This window comes from Nuphar pumila, chromosome 5 (genome assembly GCF_984573655.1).
Source record: "Nuphar pumila chromosome 5, dmNupPumi1.hap1.1, whole genome shotgun sequence".
Lineage (NCBI taxonomy): Eukaryota > Viridiplantae > Streptophyta > Magnoliopsida > Nymphaeales > Nymphaeaceae > Nuphar > Nuphar pumila.
Window position 1 is genome coordinate 121,168,715 of NC_143253.1, and position 26,049 is coordinate 121,194,763.

Sequence of the window (26,049 nt, forward strand, 5' to 3'; positions counted from 1 at the left end):
CCTGCAATATCCCAAGAAATTGCCTCACTAAGAATTGACAAGACTGGTACTGGTTACTACGATTTTATAAATAAAAAGTTGGATGTATCAAACACATGAAGTAGTAGGTTGCAAGAGGTAGATCATTATCCTCATTGATTTGGAGCCACCACTAAAGCTATCATGAATTGAAAGAACACTCATATCCACTGCTGAAACTATAGAACATTTTTCACCAACATCTACACATTCATCCATATGACACCCATTACTCACCATGGTGCGTAGAATTCAACCATCCATAATTCTTTACTTTTGAGGACAACTTCATCAAAGTTGCGAGAACTCAGCTCTACTGATGCACTTGATTCACTCTTTGTGCTGGAGCCACCAGCAGCCTTTCCATTTAAGCGATCCTTCAATAGTAGCTTAACCTGTAAGGGAATACATGTGTCATTCAACATAGAAATAAAATAAAGACTGAAAGATTAGCAGTGATTAACTAACAGAAGAAATAGGCAAAGGAAAAAGAGTACATGCAAAGAACATAAACAGAACTTTTGAGTGACATGCAAGGATGTGCAAGAACACACAAACAAATTTTTGCAGCAATTCTATACTAATTGCAAACTTTGTAAAATTATTTCAAACAAGCATTAGTTTAATTTAAAACCCCAAATAAAATAGGGAAATAAATGTCCATGAGGAATCACAATTTATTAACATCTGGAATTATAACTCCTAGAGGAAGTTTGTTTCTCATGTGAAAGATTGCCACAAAACACCTAGCTTTCATCCAGAGGCTACTCTGAAAGTAAGAATATGAAAACACCAGGCATCTCTAGTGGCCATGTCGAAAACCAACCTAGGTTTAGAACTCATCCAGACTGTTATCCAAATCATTTGGGAATTTGCACAGAGATCATGTACCCCAAGGCTGCAAAAAGATTTTCTTTGAGACAGATAGAAAGGTCTTGTTTGTTGACAGAATTTAGGTGGCAAGTTGTCACAAGATACATGGTGGTGTGCTACAGCAAATGGGCCCAAATTTTGCACAAACCACTCCAACAAATACCTGAATTTGACCACAAGGGTTTGGCGCTGAACAATACATCCATCTGAATATTCCTACGAACAAAATAAGTAATGGAATGACAAAAAATAAGCGCATATTTTGTAAAACTACAAAAGAAAGCTTAAAAAAATTTTAAAATAAAAAAAAGGATTAAAATAAAATTCTTATTAAAATATAGAAAAAAAGAAGAAAATGGAAAAACTAAAAGTACAGTGAAAGTAAAGTGATAAAAGCTACAACAATATCGTGATAGGTAGATGGACAGATAGACAAAAGGTTCAAGAATCAAATTGTCAAATAAATAGCATTTCAGAAAACCTATTAACTGCCTATCGTTGAAGCTTTGCATTTCAAACCAATTGAGATTCCAAGAAACTGAATTGGTATGGTAGTGGTTTATTTTAAATAGTCACTGTAGGATCCTATGTTTTTACCATCGTAAAAGTAGCTGTTAAGATAAGTCGACCACTTAAAAGTAAAGTTTATTTATTCTTAAAGTTATTTTTGGTATTTTATAAATAATGAGGGACTCTAATGTAAATTTACTCTCTTGGCTAATCTCTATTTAAACTAAAGGAGATTAGACCTAATTAAGTTCCTAAGGTCTTTCTTTCTCTCTCTATCTCGTTTCTGAGTTTTTTCTTCTACATGGTATCAGAGTCGTCGATTTGGGGAGCGCGATCTCGAGTTCTGCGCCAAAGTTCGAGTGAAGGGTATTAGACCACATGAAGAGGAACAAATAAAAAGGTGTGTCTGATTTTTTTTAACGAGTGGTACAGATCTGAGGTCTGACAAGAGTCATGACTCAGATCTGTAATCAGATCTAAAAGTCGCGTGGATCTATGGGTTTCTGTCGACCAAACCGAGTGGATACAAGTATGGGTATTGTTATAAAGTCGTGAAGTGGGTGACGGTCAAATTTTTTTTGGTGGAGATTAAATACAGTCTATTGTCGTGGATCTGTGTTTTTTTTAATCTGACCGTATGCTCTGGGTAGTTCAGATCTGATCACAAATCTGAATGTAGTGAAGATTAAATATATTTTTCAATCGTGGGCATACATATTTTTGGTTTGGTTCGTTCAAATCTGGTTGTCGTGAAGAAATATTTATATTAAATAGTCGTGGATCTGCAATTTTTTTCAGAGATCTGATCACAGATCTGAGTGTGGTGAAGATTAAATCTATTTTTCAGTCGTGGACCTGCATACTTCTGTTTTTGGGTCGTTCATATCTGGGTGTCGAAGAAAAAAAATACTTTATATTAAATAGTCGTGGATCTGTTTTTTTTGAGATCTGATCACAGATCGGAGTGTGGTGAAGATTGGATATACTTTTCAGTCGCGGACCTGCATACTTCTATTTTGGTTCGCTCATATCTGGTTGTCGTGAAGAACAATTTATATTAAATAGTCGTGGATCTTTTTTTGGATCAGATCATTTGTTCTGCTTGGTTCAGATCTGATCGCAGATCTGATGTCGTGGTGAAGACTCATCATCGTAGTGGATCCACATAGTGTAGAGCCGATCTCTATCAGATTTAAAAAAAAAAAAAATAAGTGAAAGTTTATTGTAGCAGCACTATTAGTGGTGACTACTATGGGAGTGTTATTCATTATGGGTGAAGTTCCGAAATCTAATTTCAAGAATGAGGCTATTGGGGAATATAAAGCCTTCGCAAATCCTTTCTCCTATGGGTCTTCTGTGAAATTAAATGAAACAAACTATACAAGGTGGTCCAGAATGTTTATGATGTCGGTGTCTTGACATCCTAAAAAACATATACTGTTAGAATCTGAACCAAATGATAAAACAAGAAAATACATTACTTGGGAAGAAGATAATGACAGTGTTATGTCATGGATCATGAATAACATTGAACCTCATATTGCAGATGGACTAATTTACTACAATACGGCTAAACAGATGTGGGACAATCTTCGAGATACGTACTCTCAAGAGACTAATGTGAGTCGTATTCTCCAAGTTGAACAAGAAATATATAATTTGCAGCAAGGTGATCAGACATTGGCTCAGTACTATGCATCCGTCAAAGCTGCTTTTGAAAGACTTAATGCTTATAGACCACTGGGTTGTTCACAACAAAAGGATCATCAAGAACAGACTATGGTTGCTCGGTTCCTCACAGGCCTATCTTCAGAGTTCTCAGTTGCTAAAGTACAAATGTTAACTGGGTCTGATGTTCCTACTCTTGTTGATGCATACAATCGGTTGAGTAGACTTGTCATCTCTCTTCCACAATCTCAACTTGCATCTCAGTCATCTGCTTTAGTTGTTCCACCTAGTTATGGACGAGGAAATACTCTGAATGTTAGAAGAAGAGGTCGTGGAAGAGGTATGGGAGGTAGAGGTAAACTCCAATGTACCATTTGTGGAAAAACAGAACATTTAGAAGATCGTTATTCGGATAAACATGGACGGTCTGCTTCTTCTCCATTGAAGCCTAATGTTCCAAAAGCTAATGTTACTAAATTAGAAGTAGCCAATGACACCACTTTCCCCAGTGATTGCATCACTCTTAGTCGTGCAGAATATGATGAATTGGTTGTTCATCGTCCTTCAAGTTCTTCTTCTCCTGTAGCTGGTGTGGCCTACTCAACAGAAGACCATCTTTCTCCCCATGATAGTAAGTGGATTATTGACTCTGGTGCATCTAGACATCTATGCAAAAATTCTCAAAAATTTTAAGATCTAAATGCTATTACTGCACATCGGGTGTCTCATTAGCTGATAAGAGTTCCTCCCCTGTTATTGGTCAGGGAAATGTTTCTATATCTTCTTCCTTACAGTTGAACAATGTCCTTCATGCTCCTTCATTTCTTCAAAGTTTACTCTCTATTAGTTGCCTTACAAAAGAGCTAAATTGTAGGGTGATATTTGATCCTGTGTGTTGTCATTTTCAGGATTTGCTGACGGGGAAGAAGATTGGTGGAGGCTATGAAGAAAATAGAGTCTACTATCTACATCACCCCGTGGAAAACATTTATGCTGTAGTCGATGATTTCTCTAGTCCTGTTCAGTGGCATCGTCGTCTCGGACATCCGTCTTTGTCGAACCTTCGTCATGTCATTCCTCAAATTTCATCGACTACATCATTCCAGTGTGAAGCATGTCAGTTGGGCAAGCATCATAGGAGTTTGTTTCCTTATAGTCAGAGTCAGTCCAGTCATAAAGTCTTTGAACTTTTTCATGCGGAGATGTATAGGGAGTAAGATTCCTACCAGGACCCAATGTCGTTATTATCTTGTTATTGTCGATGATTTTTTGAAGTTGTCTTGGGTGTTCTTAATAAAAGAAAGATCTAAAGTTCCTAGTATCCTCAAATCATTGGTTATTGAAATAAAAACTCAGTTTGAATCCATTGTCAAGATTATTCGCATTGATAATGCCCTTGAATTTAAAACAAAAGCATTGTTGCAATTTTATCGAGATCATGGCATTCAACCTCAAACCACTTGTGCCTATACTTCTCAACAAAATGGGGTGACTGAGCGAAAACACAAGCATCTCCTTGATGTAGCCCGCACCCTTATGATTCAATCAAATATTCCTGCTTCATATTGGGGTGATACGGTTACCACGACTTGTTTTTTGATCAACCGCATGCCTTTATCATCCGTGGGCGACCAAATTTCTTTGCAAATCGTGTATCCTAATGTACCTCTCTTCTCTTTTTCGCCCAAGGTATTTGGGTGTGTTTGTTTTGTGAACAGACTCGGACTTGACCATGATAAATTAGTCATTCAAGCCACTAAGTGTATGTTTATAGGCTATCCCAAAAATCAAAAAGGGTATCGATGTTATGATCCGATTTCTCGTCGGGAGTATGTCAGTACAAATGTATCTTTCTTGGAGTTTATTCCATATTATTCCAGTACTGGTGCTAGGATGCAAGTTGATCAAGATGACTCATTTCCTCTTCATGTTCCTCCTTTTCCTTTGGAATCGGTGCCCCTATTACCGAATCCAACTCCTCCTCCAACTCATTCTACCTCACGGTTTCACAATCCTCCATTGGTGTATGTGCGTAGAACTCCACATCTTCCAGTGCCTCCATCTTCTTCTTCGCTTGAGGTAAGTGCTCCTGGTAGCAATGGCATTTCTGTTAATGATAACAGGCCAATCGCTCTACGAAAGGGGACACGACAATGTACCTTATATCCTATGTCTCAGTTCGTGTCACATGTCAGAATTGGTAATCAGATGAAAGCATCTATTTCAGCTTTATCTGCTGAAACTATTCCTATGAATTATCAAAAGGCAGTACTCGATAGCAGGTGGAAGCAGGCTATGCAAGATGAAATGGATGCTTTACTGTCTCAACAGACATGGGATCTTGTTGATCCTCCATTGGATGCGGACATTGTTGGATGCAAATGGGTATATACCATTAAGTACAACGCAGATGGTTCAATTGAAAGATACAAAGCCCGGTTAGTAACAAAAGGTTATACTCAGACATATGGTGTTGATTTCTTTGAGACATTTTCTCCCGTAGCACGGATGGACATCATTCTTCTCGTTCTCTCTGTAGTCGTTCATCATGGATGGAGTTTGTGTCAACTAGATGTGAAAAATGCATTCCTATATAGGGATCTGTTTGAGACAGTCTACATGCAACAACCTCCTACGTTTGTGGTTGAGGGAGAGTGTCAGAAGGTGTGCAGATTAAGAAAGGCGATATATGGTCTAAAATAAAGTCCTCGTGCATGGTTTCAAAAGTTGTTTGAGGTGATGTCAAAATTTGGTTTTAATAAGTCAGCATCAGACCACACATTATTTATTAAGAAAACTAACTCAAGCATAGTTGTTATGGTGGTATATGTGGATGACATCAACTTTACAGGAGATAACATGAAAGATATTGCAGCTACGAAGGCTAATCTTCAAAAATATTTTATTACAAAAGACCTTGGTTCCCTTAGATACTTTCTGGGCATTGAAGTGGCGAGGAGCAGTGAGGGTGTGGTTCTGTCTCAACGGAAGTATGTTCTTGATTTATTAAAAGAGACAGGAATGTTGAGCGCTAAACCAACAAATATTCCCATGGATCACAAAGTTCATTTATTGGATAAGGGGTCAAAACCTGTTGATAGCAGGAACTATCGCTCACTGGTAGGGAAGTTATTATATGTGACAGTGACTAGACCTGATATTGCTCTGGCTGTAAGCAAGGTTAGCCAATTCATGGACAAAGTACACTGGAATGCTACAATGATGATACTCAGGTACTTAAAATCTTCTCCTGGAAAAGGGTTATTATTCAAGAAAGGGGGTACCCTTGAGGTAGTTGCTGAATTTGATATTGATTATGCTGGGTCTATAAAGGATAGAAAATCTACCACAAGATTTTGTGTATTTGTGGGAGGTAACCTAATTTCTTGGAGAAGCAAGAAGCAAACTGTGGTTGCTAGGTCGAGTGTCGAATCAGAATATAGGGCAATGGCCCAAACGGTAGTTGAATTGATGTGGGTTCGAATTGTGTTGACCGATCTTCAAGTGAAGGTTTCTTCACCTATGGTGATGATGTTTGATAACAAGGCAGCTACATATATAGCCAATAATCCGGTATTTCATGAGAGGACAAAACATATTGAAGTTGACTGTCACTATATAAGAGATATGGTTCAAGTTGGACATATCTCTACCAAGCATGTAATATCTGAGGATCAAGTTGCAAATATTTTTACAAAGCCTCTTGCCAGGTCCAATTTCTCAAAATGTTGAGCATGATTGATATCTATGCTCCAGCTTGAGGAGGAGTGTTAAGATAAGTCGAAAGTTTATTTATTCTTAAAGTTGTTTTTGGTATTTTATAAATAATGAGGGACTCTAATGTAAATTTACTCTCTTGGCTAAACTCTATTTAAACTAAACGAGATTAGACCTAATTAAGTTTCTAAGGTCTTTCTCTCTCTCTCTCTCTCTCTCTCTCGTTTCTGAGTATTCTCTAAGTTTTTTCTTCTACAGTAGCAAAATGCCAACATTGTACAGTAGCCATAACTGGTGTGTGAAATAACATAGAAGCATTAGCTAGAAGTTCCTAGCTGAAATGAAATGGGGATCTTCGAAACACGAGCTTTGATTAACAAGAGCAAGTGTCAAGAATGACACTAAAGCATAACCCTTAAAAAGGGTATAACTGGAAACAAAATAAAAATAAAAATGTATTCTTTATTGATATGAAAAACCAATTGCTTAAGAAGCATTGGAGTGAAATACAAGAGGGGCTGCACCCCTTTATATACACAGCTGAAAGAGGACTCAATAGAGCTGTTGGGCACAGTCCAACAGCTCTATTTAGAGCTGTTGGAATGTGTCAGTCCAACAGCTCTATTAAGAGCTGTTGGACTGTGTCAGTCCAACAGCTCTATTGCTAGTCAAGTCTGGACAGGACTTGACTAGCAACAGTCATTCTAGTTCAAACTAAACTAGATGACATAAAGACAAAAAATAAAAATAAAGGAAAAAAAATACAGAAAAGAAAGAAATTAAAAATGTATTTATATATATATAATAATATAATATTATTATATATACATATATGTACAGTTTTACATTTTAACACTCCCCCTCAAACTTACGGTACAATGAGCGAAAGTTTGTCTAAGAGAAAGTGAAATCGGGGAGCAGCGAGAGGCTTTGTAAAGAGGTCTGCTAACTGATATTCTGAAGTGACATATGGCAGATCAATTATCCCGTGTAGATATTCCTCTCTGACGTAGTGACAATCCATTTCGATGTGTTTGGTGCGTTCGTGGAATGTTCTGTTACTGGCAATGTAGATCGCACTTTTGTTGTCACAACACATTTGTGAAGCCTTTGTTGCTTCAACTCCCATGTCAGCAAGCAGTCGTCGGAGCCAAACTACTTCCATGGTCGTGGTTGCCATGGCTCTGTATTCAGCTTCGGTGGATGAGAGAGATACCTTCTGCTGCTTTTTACACCTCCACGAGATTAATGATTCCCCTAAAAAGACACAAAAGCCAGTGGTTGAGTGTCTGTTATTGGGATCACCTCCCCAATCAACATCAGTATATGCAATTAAATCAAGAGAAGAGGAGGAAGATAAGAAAAGTCCTCGTGAAAGAGAGGACTTGATGTATCTGATAATACGCATGACTGCTCCCATATGAACAGAAGTAGGAGCATGTTGAAATTGACTTGCTGTATGAACAGCATGTGTTATATCTGGTCTGGTAATGGATAAATAGGAAAGTGCCCCGACAAGCTGTCTGTAAGGAGTAGGGTCTGCAAGAAGTTCTCCATCATCAATCTTCATTTTAACATTAACAACTTCTGGAGTGTCAACTTTCTTATCATCAGTAATACCAGACCTGAAAACAATATCAAAAGCAAATTTAGTCTGAGATAATAAATATCCTCTAGGAGAATAAGCAACTTCAATGCCTAAAAAATATCTCAACAAGCCCAAATCAGTCATTTCAAAATGAGATTTAAGAAGTGTTTTGATTGTTTCAACTCCCTGTTTATCGCTTCCGGTGATGATCATATCATCCACATAGAGAAGAAGCACAATGATCCCTGCATCAGAATTCTTAATAAACAAAGCAGTGTCAGTTAAACAGAATTGAAAACCAATATCAATCATAACACGACTAAACCTATCATACCAAGCTTTTGGTGCTTGTTTAAGTCCATAAAGAGCTTTTTCTAAGCGAAGGACTTTACCCTTAGGAATACTTAGACCAGGAGGGGGTTCCATATATACTTCTTCAACTAGCTTTCCATTTAAAAAAGCATTTTTGACATCCATTTGAAAAATAGATCATTTTTTGATAGAAGCTAAGGCAATTAAGGTTCGGACAGTAGTCATACGAGCCACCGGAGCAAAGGTTTCTTCATAATCAATCCCATATTCTTGGGCATAACCTTTGGCTACTAAACGGGCTTTATATCTTTCAAGAGTACCATCACTCTTGGTTTTAATTTTATAAACCCATCGACATCCTATAGTTTTCTTCCCTGGAGGAAGATCTTGAATATTCCATGTAGAAGCCTTTTCAAGTGCATCTAATTCAACTTTCATGGCTTCTATCCATTTGATATCATTTTTTGCTTGAAAATATGTGGATGGTTCTTCATATGAGTGAATTAATGCAATAACTGCCCTATATGTGGGTGAGAAAGACTCGTATGATACAAACTTTTTTGGAGGCCTCGAGATTCGGGATGATTGTCTAGTTGGAATGTTAGAATATTTCTCAAGTGCACATGGAGTATTAGACTCTTGTCGCCTGGAATATTGAATACTAGTATCTCTATGAACTTCTTCATTTTCAACATTAAGATCAATAATTCTTGGATCATCATCAAAGTTACAATCAAGGTCATATTCATCAGATGTTGATGTTAGATCTAGCAAAAAGGAGTACTCAGTGACGTCTTTTAATTTTCTAAAATCAAAGAAGCTCTCCTTTTCAAGAAAGGAAACATTTCTAGACACATATAGTTTATTATTTTTGAAGTCAAAACATCTATAACCTTTCTGGTTTTCAGCATATCCTAAAAAGGCACAGGGAATCGCACGAAGGGAAAGTTTATCATTTTTGTCAGTAAATATGAAACATTTGCACCCAAATATTCTTAATCTAGAGTAGTCTGGAGAAATGTTCATAAGTTTTTCAATGGGAGTGATATTTTGTAACGAAGAAGATGGCATCCTATTAATGAGATAGGTGGCAGTTAAGGCAGCTTCTGCCCAAAAGTCTTTAGGGACTTGATTTGCTATTAATAAAGTTCTAGTGGTTTCTATAATATGGCGATGTTTTCGTTCTGCCAGTCCATTTTGTTGAGGTGTATAAGGACAAGATCTTTGATGTGTGATGCCATGCAATTTAAGATAATTTTGAAAATCTGTGGATAAAAACTCTCCCCCTGAATCTGTGCGAAAAATAGTAATATCATTTTGAAATTTGTTTTTAACCATATTATGAAAAGTTTGAAAGTATGAAAATACTTCAAACTTATGTTTGAGAAAGTACATCCACGTATGTCGGGAGAAATCATCGACAAAAATAACATAGTAAACAAATCCTCCTTTAGAAATTACTGGTGCAGGACCCCAAACATCCGAGTGTATTAATTCAAGTGGTCTTGAAGAGAAAAAGGTTCTGTTCTGAAATGGTAATCTTTTCATTTTGCCGAGAATACAATCTTTACAATCAAATGATTCAGAGTTACAAAATTTCCCTAGATTTGGAAAATGTTGGATTTTGGCTATATGTGGGTGACCAAGTCTCTTATGCCACAGTTCCAACTCTATTTTTTGAATATTATAACAAAAAGCTTTCTTCGGCATTTCCAAAAAATCCATGTAATAGAGTCCTCCTTCTCTATGGCCTTCCCCAATCAGCTTGCCTGACTGGCGATCCTGTACCCAACAACCATGAGAAGAAAAAGAAATATTACACCCATAATCAGAAATTTGAGATACAGATAAAAGATTTAAATTTAATTTGGGAACATGTCTAATTTCTGGAATAAAAAAAAAATTGTTTTATAAATTTTTTCAAAATCTCATATTCCTTCTATTTCAAGAGAAGTCCCATCAGCAGTAAAGACCTTTGACACACTTGTTTTGTTTTTAACACATTTGGATAGACTTTGATTATTTGGGGTCATATGAAAAGATGCACCAGAGTCAAGAAGCCAAGAAATTTTACCTAAATCAGAAAAAGATGAGGCTGCTGCGCCGGTTGAAGCTTCAGATGAGGAAGAGGCACCTTTGATGAGAGGCTGAAGGATCTCCATTAGTTGGGCCAGGGAAACTGGTGCATCCTGATCTTTAGGCTCCGATCCAGCAATTGCAGCTCTTTTTTCTCTCATTCCTTAAGTTTGGGACATTGTGGCCTGTAGTGTCCCGGTTCATGACAGTGATGACAAATAACTTTTTTCTTATCATAGTCACCATTTTGTCGGTTAAAGTGAGGAGGCCTATATGATCGAACATGATTCCCTGGTCTAGACACGGCTAAAACAGAATCATCTTCAATTTTTAAAGAACCTTTTCGGAGACGATTTTCTTCCATTGTTAACTCTTCAATAGTTTCAACAATAGAAGGAATTTTTCCCCGGTGAAGTAGGGCCGATTTAGTGGTTTCAAATTCCGGCCTTAATCCAGTGATAAACTGGTAAAAATGTTCAACATCGAGTTGTTTCTGACGAAGCTCGATGTCTTCGGCACAATGCCACTTTGGTTCTAAAAGGGAAAGTTCTTCCCAAAGTTCGGACAACCCATTGTAATATTCACGAATAGTTTTGTCTCCTTGTGTCATCATTCGAACTTTTTCTTGGAGGTTGCACACGTGTGCAATATCTTTAAGGGAATACATATTCTTAAGGTATTCCCATGCCTTATCGGCATGATCAAATTTGGCAAGACTTGAGCATTTTTTAATGTCAACGCTATTGATAAGCCATGACATTATCTTCGCATGAGATATTCTCCATTCTTTCCATTTCTTCTCGTATGAGGCAATAGCCTTGATTTTCTCTTCTTCCGATAGAGGGACGTCTTTATCTCCCTCCTTTTTAGTAAGAGATAGCTTAGGTTCCGAATCGGAACCATCCACAATCCCCCATAAGCCTTTTCCCCATATATGGTGCTTCATGATTGAAGCCCATGTTACATAGTTCGTATCGCTTAGTTTCATAGGCATGATGGTGACTTTATCATTGTCATCCATCGATTACAAGGAGAGAAAGAATAGGGATAGAAGAGAAACAAGAAGGAAAATGAGAAAGAAAGAAAAAAAAAACAATACAACAAGATGTGAAATCTTCTCCAATGAAGTGATAAAACACTTCTCTTCAAGTGGCGAACACTTTTGCAAACGGGCACGGAAACCGAGGCAGCTTTTCCTCAAGATTTAGTACTTCCGCGGCTCTGATACCATGAAATGAAATGGGGATCTTCGAAACACGAGCTTTGATTAACAAGAGCAAGTGTCAAGAATGACACTAAAGCATAACCCTTAAAAAGGGTATAACTGGAAACAAAATAAAAATAAAAATGTATTCTTTATTGATATGAAAAACCAATTGCTTAAGAAGCATTGGAGTGAAATACAAGAGGGGCTGCACCCCTTTATATACACAGCTGAAAGAGGACTCAATAGAGCTGTTGGGCACAGTCCAACAGCTCTATTTAGAGCTGTTGGAATGTGTCAGTCCAACAGCTCTATTAAGAGCTGTTGGACTGTGTAAGTCCAACAGCTCTATTGCTAGTCAAGTCTGGACAGGACTTGACTAGCAACAGTCATTCTAGTTCAAACTAAACTAGATGACATAAAGACAAAAAATAAAAATAAAGGAAAAAAAATACAGAAAAGAAAGAAATTAAAAATGTATTTATATATATATATAATAATAATATAATATTATTATATATACATATATGTACAGTTTTACATTTTAACAGGACGTTAGACCAAGAACAAGCTTTCACATTGTGTTAAATAATATGTTTACTACTTAAATGTGCAACAAAAGCCAGGATACTCGCCTCAATAGCTGAGCAAAATTCATTCACTCCCATAATTTTACTTTTGAGTCTGAAACATATGAATAAGAAAACGAGCAAGACATTTGTTGGTATTAAAAATCTGAATAGAAACTCTGCACATAAAACGGTAAAAATAAAATATGACTGAACTAGAAAGTGTTATAAGAGACCATAGATGAAAACACACACACATGTAAAGAGTCTTTCACACAATCAAGTCTACAAACAACTTGACAAAACATACATTCACCCAATATGGTAAACCAAAATAGCATACAAAATGCTCCACAGCACAAACATAAGAATAGTGCATAAATGCACTTGAATCTGAATATGTGAGAGGTAAAACCCTCTACCTTTGTATATAAATTACAATGGGCAGCATGCCCTTATTTATAGAGAGGTTACATGAGAGGAGCTATTAAAATAGCTCTTGGGATAGCTGTTGGGCTACTCCCAACAGCTCTAATTAGAGCCGTTGGGAGTAGCCCAACAGCTCTATTCAAACAGTCAACATTTTGACTGTTTGACAGAACCTGACAAAAAGGTTGTTGGCTGTTTTGACAGTCCAACAGCTCTAGTCAATTATGACTGTTTGACAAAAAGACAAAAAATAAGAAAGAAATAAAATTACAAAAATAAATAAATAAAAAAGTATTACAAGAATATAAGTATATACTTTAAATATATAGTTATATACATATATATATACATATACATACTCTTGTATTACGAAAAGTATGTATATATATATATATAAATATATATATATATATTCAAGTATATACATATATATGTCATTTTCTAACAGTCTCCCTCAAACTTATGGTGAAATCACCGAAAGTTTGTCAAGTAAAAAGTTGAATCTTGGTGAGCATAGTGCCTTGGTGAAGAAGTCAGCAAGTTGATATTCTGATGTCACATAGGGAAGATCAATAGTCTTCTTCAAATATTCTTCACGAACAAAATGGCAATCCATCTCTATATGCTTAGTTCTTTCATGAAATGTATGATTTCGAGCAATGTATATCAAACTCTTATTGTCACAGCATAATCTTGTAGGATTCTGAAGGTGAATCCCCATATCTGAAATCAGTTGTTTGAGCCACACGACTTCCATAGTAGTAGTTGCCATTGCTCTATATTCAGCTTCTGTAGATGATAATGACACCTTTTGTTGTTTCTTGCACCTCCATGAAATCAAAGATTCACCTAGAAATATACAAAAACCAGTTGTTGAGCGCCTGTTATTTGGATCTCCTCCCCAATCAGCATCAAAATATGCAATAAGATCTAAGGAGGAAGAAGAGGACAAAAAGACTCCCTTATTTATAGTGCCTCTGATGTATTTAATAATTCTCATGACTGCACTCATATGAGCTGATGTTGGAGCATGTTGAAATTGACTGGCTATATGTACAGCATGGGCTATGTCTGGTCTTGTAATACTTAAATACATAAGAGATCCCACTAGCTGTCTGAAGGGAGTTGGATTGTCCAAAGGAACTCCATCATCGGCTCGCATTTTCATTCCAACAATCTCTGGAGTATCAACAACTTTATCATCTGAAAGTCCTGACCTGTCAATAATATCTGAAGCAAACTTTGTTTGTGACAATATGTATCCTCGGTTAGAGTATGAAACTTCTATACCAAGAAAGTATGTTAGAAACCCAAGATCTGTCATTTCAAAAGAATTTTTCAAAAATTGTTTTACTTTCTTGATTCCCTCCTTGTCACTACCTGTAATTAACATATCATCAACATATAAAAGTAAAATTATAATACCAGCAGAAGAGTTCTTGATAAACAAAGCTGTATCAGTATAGCATGGTTTAAAACCATACCTTTTAATAACATTGTTAAAAGTATCAAACCAAGCTTTAGGTGCTTGTTTGAGGCCATATAATGCCTTTTTTAATTTAAGCACTTTACCTGAAGGAATTATTAATCCAGGTGGAATATCCATATATACTTCCTCATTGAGATTCCCATTTAAAAATGCATTTTTAACATCCATTTGAAATATATTCCAATTTTTAATAGCTGAAATAGCTACAAGCATTCGAACAGTGGTCATCCTGGCAACAGGAGCAAAAGTTTCTTCGTAATCTACTCCGTATTCTTGAGAATATCCTTTGGCAACTAATCTGGCTTTATGCCTTTCCAAGGATCCATCACTTTTGGTTTTTACTTTAAAAACCCATCTACAACCTATTGTCTTTTTTCCTATAGGTAAATCCAGAATTTCCCAAGTATTAGCATCTTTAAGAGCTTGTAATTCTATGTGCATAGCTTTTATCCATTCAGGTAAATTTTTTGCTTCATTGTAACATGAGGGTTCAAAATATGAGTGGATAGCTATAAGACATGCTCTATGTTTAGGAGAGAATGAATCATAAGACACAAATTTATTTGGGATTCTTGAGGTTCGTTCTGATCTACGAATAGTGGTTTGTTCTGAAGGAATTTCTGATGCTTCATGATTACTTTGATTTACACCTTCATTGAATGCATTTCGATTTCTTCTAGTGTATACTATTGGTTCAACTATTGTTCTATTTTCAATAAGAGGTTCTACATAAATATTTTCATCATTAGACAATAGTTTGAACATGAAAGAATAATCAGAGTTTATGTCTTCCGACATGTTTTCTTCAAATCCACTTTCATTTTCAACAAAATTAACATTCCTTGAAATGAGAAGTTTATCATTTTTTGTATCATAACATTTAAATCCTTTTTTGTGTTTCTGAATAACCAATGAACGCACATGAAATAGCTTTAGAAGATAGTTTATCTCCTTTATCATTCAAAACATAACATTTGCAACCAAAGATTCTCAGTCTTTGATAGTCAGGTTGATATTTGAATAATTTTTCAAAAGGAATTTCATTAGATAAAGTTTTGGAAGGCATCCTATTTATAAGATATACTGAGGTTAATGCAGCTTCAGCCCAAAGATTTTTTGGAACATTTTTAGCAATAAGAAGAGTTCTTGTAGTTTCCATAATATGTCTGTGTTTCCTTTCTGAAACTCCATTTTGTTGTGGGGTTCTAGGACATGATCTTTGATGTAAAATTCCTTCATTTTCTAAAAATTGTTTAAACTAATTTGACAAGTATTCTCCTCCAGAGTCACTTCTGAGAATTTTGAGTTTACTTTCAAATTGATTTTTAATCATGTTATGGAATGTTTTGAATGTTGCAAATACATCTGATTTATACTTAAGAAAGTAAATCCAACAATATCTAGTGAAGTCATCAATAAACACAACATAGTAGGATAATCCGCCTTTAGAGGCTACAGGAGCAGGACCCCATACATCCGAATGAACTAATTCAAAAGGCATTGAGGAGTAAAAAGTTCTTTGACCATAAGGCAAGACTTTCATTTTACCAAGTAAACATTCTTTGCATTCAAAATTATCTTTACAAAGATTCTTGGTAATAGGTACAAAATTTAATTTTCTTATATTTGGATGCCCAAGTCTATGATGCCAAGTCCGTATGTCTTTTGTTTGGGCAGTGTTGCAAAATGATTCCTTTGGAATACAAAGGAAATCCATATAATAGAGATATCCTTGCCTAGAACCTTCCCCAATCAATTTCCCGGACTGGCGATCCTGCACCCAACATTTACTTGATGAGAAAATGACATCACATCCATGATCCGAGATTTGAGAAACAGAAAGTAGATTAAGATGAAGTTTTGGTATAAGTCTTATTTTCGGAATATAAAAGTTGTTATGTTTTGACAAATCATTTTTAAAAATTCCAACACCCTCTATTTCCAAGGCAGTACCATCGGCAATGGAAACAAATGATGCATTTGAATTAGGTTGACATTCGGATAGTATAGATCTATGTGGGGTCATATGAAAAGAAGCTCCTGAATCAAGAAGCCAAGAGCACATACCAGGAGTAGAAGAGGTTGCAATGGCCGCTCCTAAGGCAGATCCTTTAAGCAGTGGTTGTAATGCCTCCGTCAGTTGAGATAATGATTTGGTGAGGTCTTTGAGATTCAAAGTATCTTCATCTTGTTTTGATGGTGCAGCCGCAACACGCTTTTCTTGAGGCCTATATTTGTATCTAGGACATTGAGGCCTAATATGACCGGGCTCATTACAATTATGGCAAATGATTTTTGATTCTCCTCGATTCTTATTAAAATGAGGAGGTTTATATGGCTTGATATAGTGTCCTGGTTTTGATGCGGCAAGTGCGCAATACTCTTCTTGACCATTGCTAGAAGTAGCAAGCACACTAACATTTTTACTCATGTTTAGCCTAGTCTCTTCTCCACTAAGTTTAGTGAGAATCTCATGAATAGGAGGAGGTGATGAAGATGATAGCAAGGAGGCCCTTGTTTGTTCAAACTCGGGTCTCAAACCATAGAGAAAAGCGAAAAGTCTCTCTTCTTCAACTTGAACTCTCCGCATTTCTATACACTTTCCTTCCCATTTGGGTTCAAATTGGGCAAGTTGGGTCCAAATGGAAGATAACTCCATAAAATAATCTCTTATATTCTTATCTCCTTGTTTAATGTTTCTAACTTTTTCTTGGAGATAATACTTGTGAGCCATATCTTTTTCGGTAAACATACCTCTAAGATATTCCCATGCTTCATTTGCCTTTTTGTAACACAAAAGGTTTGAAGCAATTTTTGTCTCAACTCCACTAAGCATCCATGAAAGAATTTTGGCATTTTTCATTTCCCATTCATCTAATTTTTTGTAGTATTCTTCCATGGCTTTGTTTTTTTCTTCAAGACTAGTCTCAACGTCATTTTCACCTAATGTAATTTTGGGAGTGGGTTCAAGAATAGTACCTCTTACAAATCCCCACAAACCTTGACCCTTGATGAATGTCTCCAAGTGTCCCGCCCAAATGTTATAGTTGCTTCCTTCAAGTTTGAATGGCGGAATGAAGTTGGAGTTGCTTGTATTGTGCGGAAAAAATTCACCCATGATGAATCCAAAGAAAAAAAGGAACCACCAATCACGAAAGAAAGAAGGCACGCTTTACGAGGCAGCTCACCAATGCACGGTTGATCATACACCAAGCTCTGATACCATATAAAGAGTCTTTCACACAATCAAGTCTACAAACAACTTGACAAAACATACATTCACCCAATATGGTAAACCAAAATAGCATACAAAATGCTCCACAGCACAAACATAAGAATAGTGCATAAATGCACTTGAATCTGAATATGTGAGAGGTAAAACCCTCTACCTTTGTATATAAATTACAATGGGCAGCATGCCCTTATTTATAGAGAGGTTACATGAGAGGAGCTATTAAAATAGCTGTTGGGATAGCTGTTGGGCTACTCCCAACAGCTCTAATTAGAGCCGTTGGGAGTAGCCCAACAGCTCTATTCAAACAGTCAACATTTTGACTGTTTGACAGAACCTGACAAAAAGGCTGTTGGCTGTTTTGACAGTCCAACAGCTCTAGTCAATTATGACTGTTTGACAAAAAGACAAAAAATAAGAAAGATAAAATTACAAAAATAAATAAATAAAAAAGTATTACAAGAATATAAGTATATACTTTAAATATATAGTTATATACATATATATATATATACATATACATACTCTTGTATTACAAAAAGTATGTATATATATATATATATTCAAGTATATACATATATATGTCATTTTCTAACACACACATTTACATTTACATTTTTCAAATATGTGTACTCTATTTTTTGAAAGAATGTGATTATGGTACCTTTTCCTATGTGATATGAACATGGTAAACTCATTTTAATGAATACCATGCTTTACATAAACATCAACAAGCTCACCCAGTGTTATAAGTATCGTAACTTTTGGGTTTTGCCACACCCGTATCAGGTGTATTGTACGATACACCCATGTATCGTATTGTATCGTATGATACAAGGTGTATCATACAATACAACTTCAGCACACTTTAAAAAGGCCAAAAATTACTTTTAAATACCTTTTGATAGCCGACTTCTCCATTTGTCTAGAAGCCATTAGAAGTGCATTTTCACCATTTTTTCACCCAAAGAAGTGAGTTAAGGTAAAAAAAAAATGCATTTCCACTATTTTTTCACTCAAGAAAATGGGTTAAAGTAAAAAATCTTTATTATAAGTAAAATTACAAAGCTACTCTCCAAAAAGATTAAAGATTTGTATCAAAGTAGAAATCAAACTCAACACTCCAACAAAAATGGCATAAGATGATCCGGCATGGCAATGGGGTATTCAAGTAATGAGTGAAAACCTATTGAAAATCGAGTGCAACTATTGTCATACTACTTTTGTTTATGTAATATGGAAGTATGAGTCTTGTGGCATGTTCTTAATTGCAAGATATTTAATATTTTACATTGTTCTCATGAGATAGTTGATGTTTGATGATGTCTTATGCAGCTCATAGAAACATAAAAGATTCATATGTGATAATTTTTGCTTTTTTTATTTTTCTTGATTTTTTTTTTAAAAAAATAATTAAAAATTTATGATACAATACGGTGTTACTTTGGGCCCGACCGATACGGGTAACAATACAATACTTACAACCTATATCACAAGAACTCGATTAATCGGGTGTCGCATCCGCGTCGATGCAACACGACGCGAGTCTGAGTGTGGCACCCAGTGCAGTCAACTGCACCCAAGGTTACATGTGTCCAAAATAGACTCGATCAACTCTAACCGAGTTTATTTTGGACCAACAAAAAATTAAGAGGAGGTGGGGGTGGGGGTTTAGGGCACGATTTCATCTCCCCCCTTCCCCGACCCCTCCTCTCTTCCTCCTCTTTCAATGGCCGCCCTGCCCGACCCCCCTCTCATCCTCCAAGAGTGACGGCCCTCCCCGACCCCTCCTCTCCTTTGACAAGGGTCTCTCTCTCTCTCTCTCTCTCTCTCTCTCTCTCTCTCTCTCTCTCGACTTCCTCTTCTTTTTCTTCTTCTTCCTTCCTCCTCCTCCCCTCGTTGCCGCAAGTACCGAACCCAGCCCTGCTGCTGAGCCCAGGCCAAAAATGCATTGTTTGCTTCTTTTATTAGTATAATTTACTTCCTTTTTGTTTGACTTGTTTGAATGTTTTCTTTTTTCTTAGTTCATTTAGTGTAGTCATAATATATTTAAGTTGATTTAATTGTGGTGTTATTTTCTATTGACGAGAAATAACAATTGTAGATTGTTAATTTGATTTATTTCATGAATTTATGCATGATGAATTGATGATATGATAATTATTTTTATTTCATTAGTGTTAATTGTAAACTTAAAACAGCTAAAAAAATTATATATATATATATATGTACCCTCCTGCACCCCCGCACCCAAGTTTTTTTCAAAGTGCCGCATCGCCGCACCCGCACCTATGTGACATAACTTACAACCTTGAGCTCACCACATATTTATACTCCAAACAAATGCAAATATGACATGGTGATTGAATGCATTAATTGTCACCACCGTAGGCATTTTAGCAATGTTATAAAAAACACACTAAGATACTCTCCAAAGAAAAGTTTATAAGTGTATTATTTTACTCCTAATAAAATAGCCAAATGTACACCGTGGTGGGAATAAAATCCAGAAGCCACCATGTCATTTTTAAATTTGTTGTGGGTATAAATTTGTGGAACTTGTTGACATCCATGAAAATCCATCAAAGTTAGCAGCTCTCTATTCAATCTTCAGAATATATACACATATACATGAAAAAATTGGACATATGTCCCAAGATATTCTAGCTACTCCGAAGACAAACCTGTTGAAGAGCAAATTCTGCAATGGGCTTCACATCTCTTGCACCTTGATAGTCAACTGGCGGTTTGCCAGGAGAAAACAACTTTATTGTTGGAAAACCTTTAATCCCATACTCCTACAAAGAAATAGTAATCTTTAGTCCGGAAAAGAAAAAAAACGGAACTCTCATCTCATAAAATAATATTGTACTATTAAAATAAAAAGTATATTGTTGTATCAATAATTTACTGGAGTGAGCTCTATCATGTACAAAACTTGTTTAAGAAGCCATAAACAGAAGTATCAAATGATTAAAAAACATCCGGCATACTTGGGAAACATGTACCGCCTCTAGAAGAAACTTCTTTCTATTTCAATATAAAAGGGTATTAAACTCGTTTATATCAACATTTCACATACAAATAACAATTTCATTATTACGATCACTACGTTTATCAATTCTTTTAAAAATTATGACAAATAATTATAAGAAATAATGATTGATCAAATATGCATATTTAATGTCCACAAGGGCTTCACTGATCTGAGAAGGGGCAACTTGTTAATGTCACCAAGTTGATGGGACAACACAAGTTCGAAACCCATGGGAGGCATCCCTTTACGCAAGGTCAAAGCTGGGAACACTTCCACCTAGGGAGGGGGGACCTCAAGGGTTTTACCAACCGAAGGTCTGCCAATGTACAGTCAATGAAGGTAGGTTTTCCTTTGGCATAGCAAAAAAATTTGCATATTTAACCATTTTAGTTTGTAGGTATCTTAATAAAAAATATATAATTCATATTAATTTTTAGAAACTTGCACCGATTCTTTTAGAAACAGTACTAATGTTTATTAGAAAATCGAATAAACTTTTTTTAAGTCATATAAATGTTCATTTCAATTAATAATGACCTAAAACTTTTTAACTCCTCAAGTACTAGAAGCAATATCCCATACCTTATAACCGTGCCAGTACAACTGCCTGTTTTCTAGCAATTATGCTCTAATAAACTAGCTAAGACTAATTTAACCTTGAAAGGAATCAGTGGGTTGTTTATGGTTTACATAGTCAGGAACAATGTAAATTGCATAAAAAATGTAACCTTGAGTCGAAACATGCAATTAACCAACAACTACAGAAAAATCTACACAATGCATTTATACACACCCGAAACTCTTTTTCAAAGAGACTATTTCCTGTAGAATTTCAAAGAAGAACTATGCATAAGCTTCACAAAATAGTTTATCTTCACCAATGGTTCTAGACAATTTTTAGAAGCAACAATGCATTCATGTAAGCATACAAACAACAATACAAAGCATCCTACAAAAATTGCCAGCAAAGGAACCTCCCCTACCACCGTCTAAAAAAAACATCAACTAAAATCCCACCTGTACAAAGAAATGAAAAAAAGGATCAAGATGTCCAACCTGAGCAAGAGACTGGTGAGCATCGGCATCAAGAGCTGCTACTGTTACTACACCTTTGAGAACTGTTGCTGCTTTCTCCCATATAGGAGTCAGTGCTTGACAATGACCACACCATGGAGCGAAGAATTCAACCAAAACAACTCCGTTTGAATTTAAAACCTGCAATCAAATGTTAAGGTGATCATTAATCAAACCAGAGCAAATAACACATCCAACAAACAAACGCATAATCCAAGAAAACCAAACCAATAAAGATAGCGATCAAAACCCGAACAAGTACCCACTTTCCCGTTGTGGATAGCTACCATTTCCCATCAAAATAGCAAAAAAGATTTGCACTCCCGACGGTGAAGAACATAAAGCCAGTAAAACGAAGCAAATTAAGAGAGAATGATCATGTGCGCTTAGTTTCATCACCTTAGACTTGAAATTGGAGGGATTTAAGAGAACAACGTCCGAGGAGGGCCCGTACAGAGAGGCTGCTAATGGAGAGGAGAAAATAAGGAAGAAGAAGATCGGCAGAAACGTGGTAGACATACCCATGGCTTTCTGTAGGTGGTGAGAACGCACCCATCTAGCCTCTCCAGGAAATATATATGGAAACAAGGGGGGGAGGAAAGGGACATGGAAGGAAGATGCGTGTTAGGACCAATCGGAAACCTCCACGCATGGTTGGCATTCTCGGCACTCGGTATCGGATCGGCCACATACAACTTGTTACACGGATGAGTCAACTCGGTAACTCGGGCGAGTCAATAATTTTTATTTAATTTATTAAAAAATATGTAATTTATGATAAAAAAATAAAAAAATGACATATTAGGTCTATATAGAATAATAACCATAACTTTAAAAACTATATATATATATATATATATAATTTATTTATTTATAAAAATATTAAAAAAACATTTTGACTATTTGAATTAAAAATAGTTTGTTATTCTCAAAATATCATATCACATTATAATCATGATATTTTATATTTTAAACATAATCTTTTTTAGAGAAAACGTTTTTTTAAATTTTCAAAAAATATAAATAATCGCATGAGAGTTAATTAAATGTATTAAAATAATAATTTTGGTCAAATAACTGATTACTACCAATATTTCACTATTAAATATTATCATTTAATTATCTCTCGCTCTTGCTAATAAATTATCATCCACGTAGCAACACTAAATGCAACTTTGAAACTTGAAAGTAATAATATTTTCAAAATCTAGCTTTGAAAAATTGAAAGCTTTTAATTAATGCCTTTTTAATTTTTAGAAAAAAATATTTAATGTTTTTACCAAAACACGTCTTTAGTTAATGAAATTTCAATTTTCAACGTGGGAGCTGAGACTCGGCCGAGTTTGGTCCTAACCGAGTAATATTACATTTTTAACTAGATTAGGTCCCGATTCGAGACAACTCGGGCGAGTCACGAGTTGACTCGACCAGTTTGCCAACCATGGCACGTGCCCACCAAGTTCGGATTTGGATTTACAAATTCAAATTCTTTCTAACTTGGATCAGTGTTTGGCATCGGATCTATATCCAGATTGGGATCTAACTTGATCGTGTTGCAGCGTTTCCATGTGAAAAAACCTTGATTTTGAGCTTCTTTTAATAAATGTGGTATTACCGTATAATGCTTTTGGGTAGGTCTGTCAATGGGTCGGGTCAGTGTTTAGCGGAACCCTCTCAAAGAATAACTAGTCGGGTTCAGGTTCCCAACCTGGATTATGTCTGTCAAAAAAGTGAATCCCAAACCCGACCCATATAAATTAGTGTATCTAAAACTTGTATTTACAATGAAAAATACGTATAAAATACTCAGGTCAAGCAGATCTGGTTGGATATCTAGGCAAAATTGTATCCTAAACCCAACCCACATAATGTTCTGATTGGAATTTTTTGGGTATTCAGGTTTGAGTCGAGTCAGGTATTGATGCACTTTCATTCCGAAAATGCAGAAAAAAAACTGTGGTATTCTACTCCTACGTACAAAAATCAAAGCAAGCATAAATTAATGGAAATGTGAAATAATTTAATACATAAAATTTAGAAAATTAACAAGGTTTCATCCATCAACTCCTTGCAATAATCCATATGAAGAGTATTTATAGGATAAAAGAGAGAACCTTAAATCTACTTTTGGAATACATAGAAAAGATTCAATTAAAAAAATTAAACTAAAGTTGAATCCAAATGAATCTCTTGGACCCCGTTTTCATGTGGAGCGCTCTTGTATCATTCTCCCCGAGTTGGCGGAGACCTGCCCTCGAGTTTGTGCTTCACTTGGGCTTTGTTCAGTTTCGCTCAATTTATGAGAAACATGAAAGTGATGCAATCTCCAACAGTAGGGATGGCAGTGGACCAGGGGACAATGGGGCTCCGCCCCGCCTCGCCCCGTTTGGACCGGGGATGGAGGCGGGGATCAATGAAGGTTAAAATCTATCCTCGTGCGGGGACGGAGGCGGGGATGGACTTACATTTTCCCCACCCCGTCCCAATCCCCACGTACCTAGCCCCGCCCCGTCCCCAATCCTTTAAGGGATGACTATAGACTAAGGAGAAACGGGGCCCCGCCTCACCCCCGTTTGGACCGGGGATGGAGGCGGGGGGTGGAGGTTAAAATCCATCCCTGTGTGGGGATGGAGGTTCGGATTTTGAAACAGGGTGGGGTGGAGACCTTGTCCCCCGACCAAGGTCCACTGCCATCCCAATCCAACAGGTGTGGATCTATTAAGCATTGATCTGAAGATGCTGATGGAAGGAAGATTTATTGGGCGGGTGATGTGAATATAGAAAGCATGTGGGCCAAACAGCTTCTTAGTGGTTGTCGTAAAACAATGCCAAATGGGTCTTTTTGCAATATATGGATCATGATAGAAAGATCCAATTGCAAATACTCTTGGGTTCAATTACAAGTAACCGTATCCAAGTTTACACCACCGGAGTCAAAAAAAGTACTTCAAGGGTTGTTTAGGTAGTGGATAAGTTTGCATGGGTATTATTGAGTTTAAGGCAGTGGTTGGATTAAGATAAAATGAATTAGTTGGCTCAATGATGGATTTGTATGGTGGGTCCAAGAGGGTATTTGGGCTTGAATGGATCAAATTAGGTAGGTCACATATTAGGTTTGGTTTTGGCTCTAAAGCATAAGATATTGGACTGGATTTGGTTTAATGGAATTGTATTGGAATATGGGCGTGTGAAAGGAAACAGGTCTAAACAGGGAGGATGGACTTGGTTTTATTGTTGCGGTTTAAGCAAAGCTTTTTTGTTGATGAGGTCACTTTCATATAGAACCAAAGGTCTTGCACATTTAGACTCTTTTCAAAGTTTTCATGTGGACTTTGTGAGTATTGCAAGAGACTTTTAATATTTTTACAAAATTATTGAAATGTCTATAATTGATAACAATTAATTTCTCAAATCAGTCTTAATTCCATATGGTTGTACATCCTTTGCTACCAAATGTTAGATCTATATATCCATATAGATATGTTTAACATGGTTTATTTATTTCCCTAAAAAACATGTTTTATTTATTAGTTACTATATTTAATCATATACAATACACCACAAGATTGTATTTTCAAGATGGCAAAAATCAACAGCTTATCTTTGGGGTCAACTTTTGATGCATGAAATTAATAAATAAAACATGCTAAATACAATACAATCCAATGTTTATTTTTAGCTTTAGGAGCTTAGTTCTATGTAAATCAATAAACTCGTGCCTACAAGTTCTATGTAAATCATAAACTCATATTTTTTCATATACCAACTAGTTATGGCACTACAATACTACAATAGATGTACGACAATTGCTTTGGTACTCGATGCACTAATGTATCAAGTGTATCTGTACTGTGCGTCGGTGTAGAACTCGTTTAAAAAACCATAAATAAAAAATATCGATTGTTTAAGAAACTCATCCCAATTGCTTGGGCAACACTAACCATTTCTAGTGTAAACTTGTTTATATTACATTATAAATAAGTACCAAACTAGTTGATAGTTCTTCATAAAGACAATCTTATTACTATGAAGGCAATTCATGTTATTCTAAAAAACTATAAATTAGAAAAGCTTTGGTTCCGAGTAGGGTTGGGAAACAAGCTGAGCCGCTCATGGCTTGGCTCATGTTCAGCTCACAAAGAGCTCGTTCATACTCGTAAAATAGGCTCGGCAAGCTGAATATGAACAATAGATACCCAGCTCGGCTCGGCTCATATAAGCTCGTTAGGTAGTAAGAAATCTATTTATACATC

General features: G+C 36.1%; 1 protein-coding gene across 1 annotated transcript in view; it reads right to left on the minus strand.

Moving 5' to 3' along the window:
* Positions 1 to 22,344, minus strand: part of LOC149838422 (protein disulfide isomerase-like 2-3) — a 31,969-nt gene extending 9,625 nt beyond the window's left edge. Inside the window, exons 1-4 of the mRNA XM_090006593.1 lie at positions 22,196 to 22,344; positions 21,779 to 21,937; positions 20,370 to 20,483; positions 256 to 413 (exon numbers count right to left, since the gene is read on the minus strand). Coding sequence (XP_089862719.1) covers positions 256 to 413; positions 20,370 to 20,483; positions 21,779 to 21,937; positions 22,196 to 22,321 — 557 coding nt within the window. The 5' untranslated portion in view covers positions 22,322 to 22,344. The remainder of the gene's footprint in view (positions 1 to 255; positions 414 to 20,369; positions 20,484 to 21,778; positions 21,938 to 22,195) is intronic.
* Between the last annotated feature and the right edge of the window lie 3,705 nt (positions 22,345 to 26,049).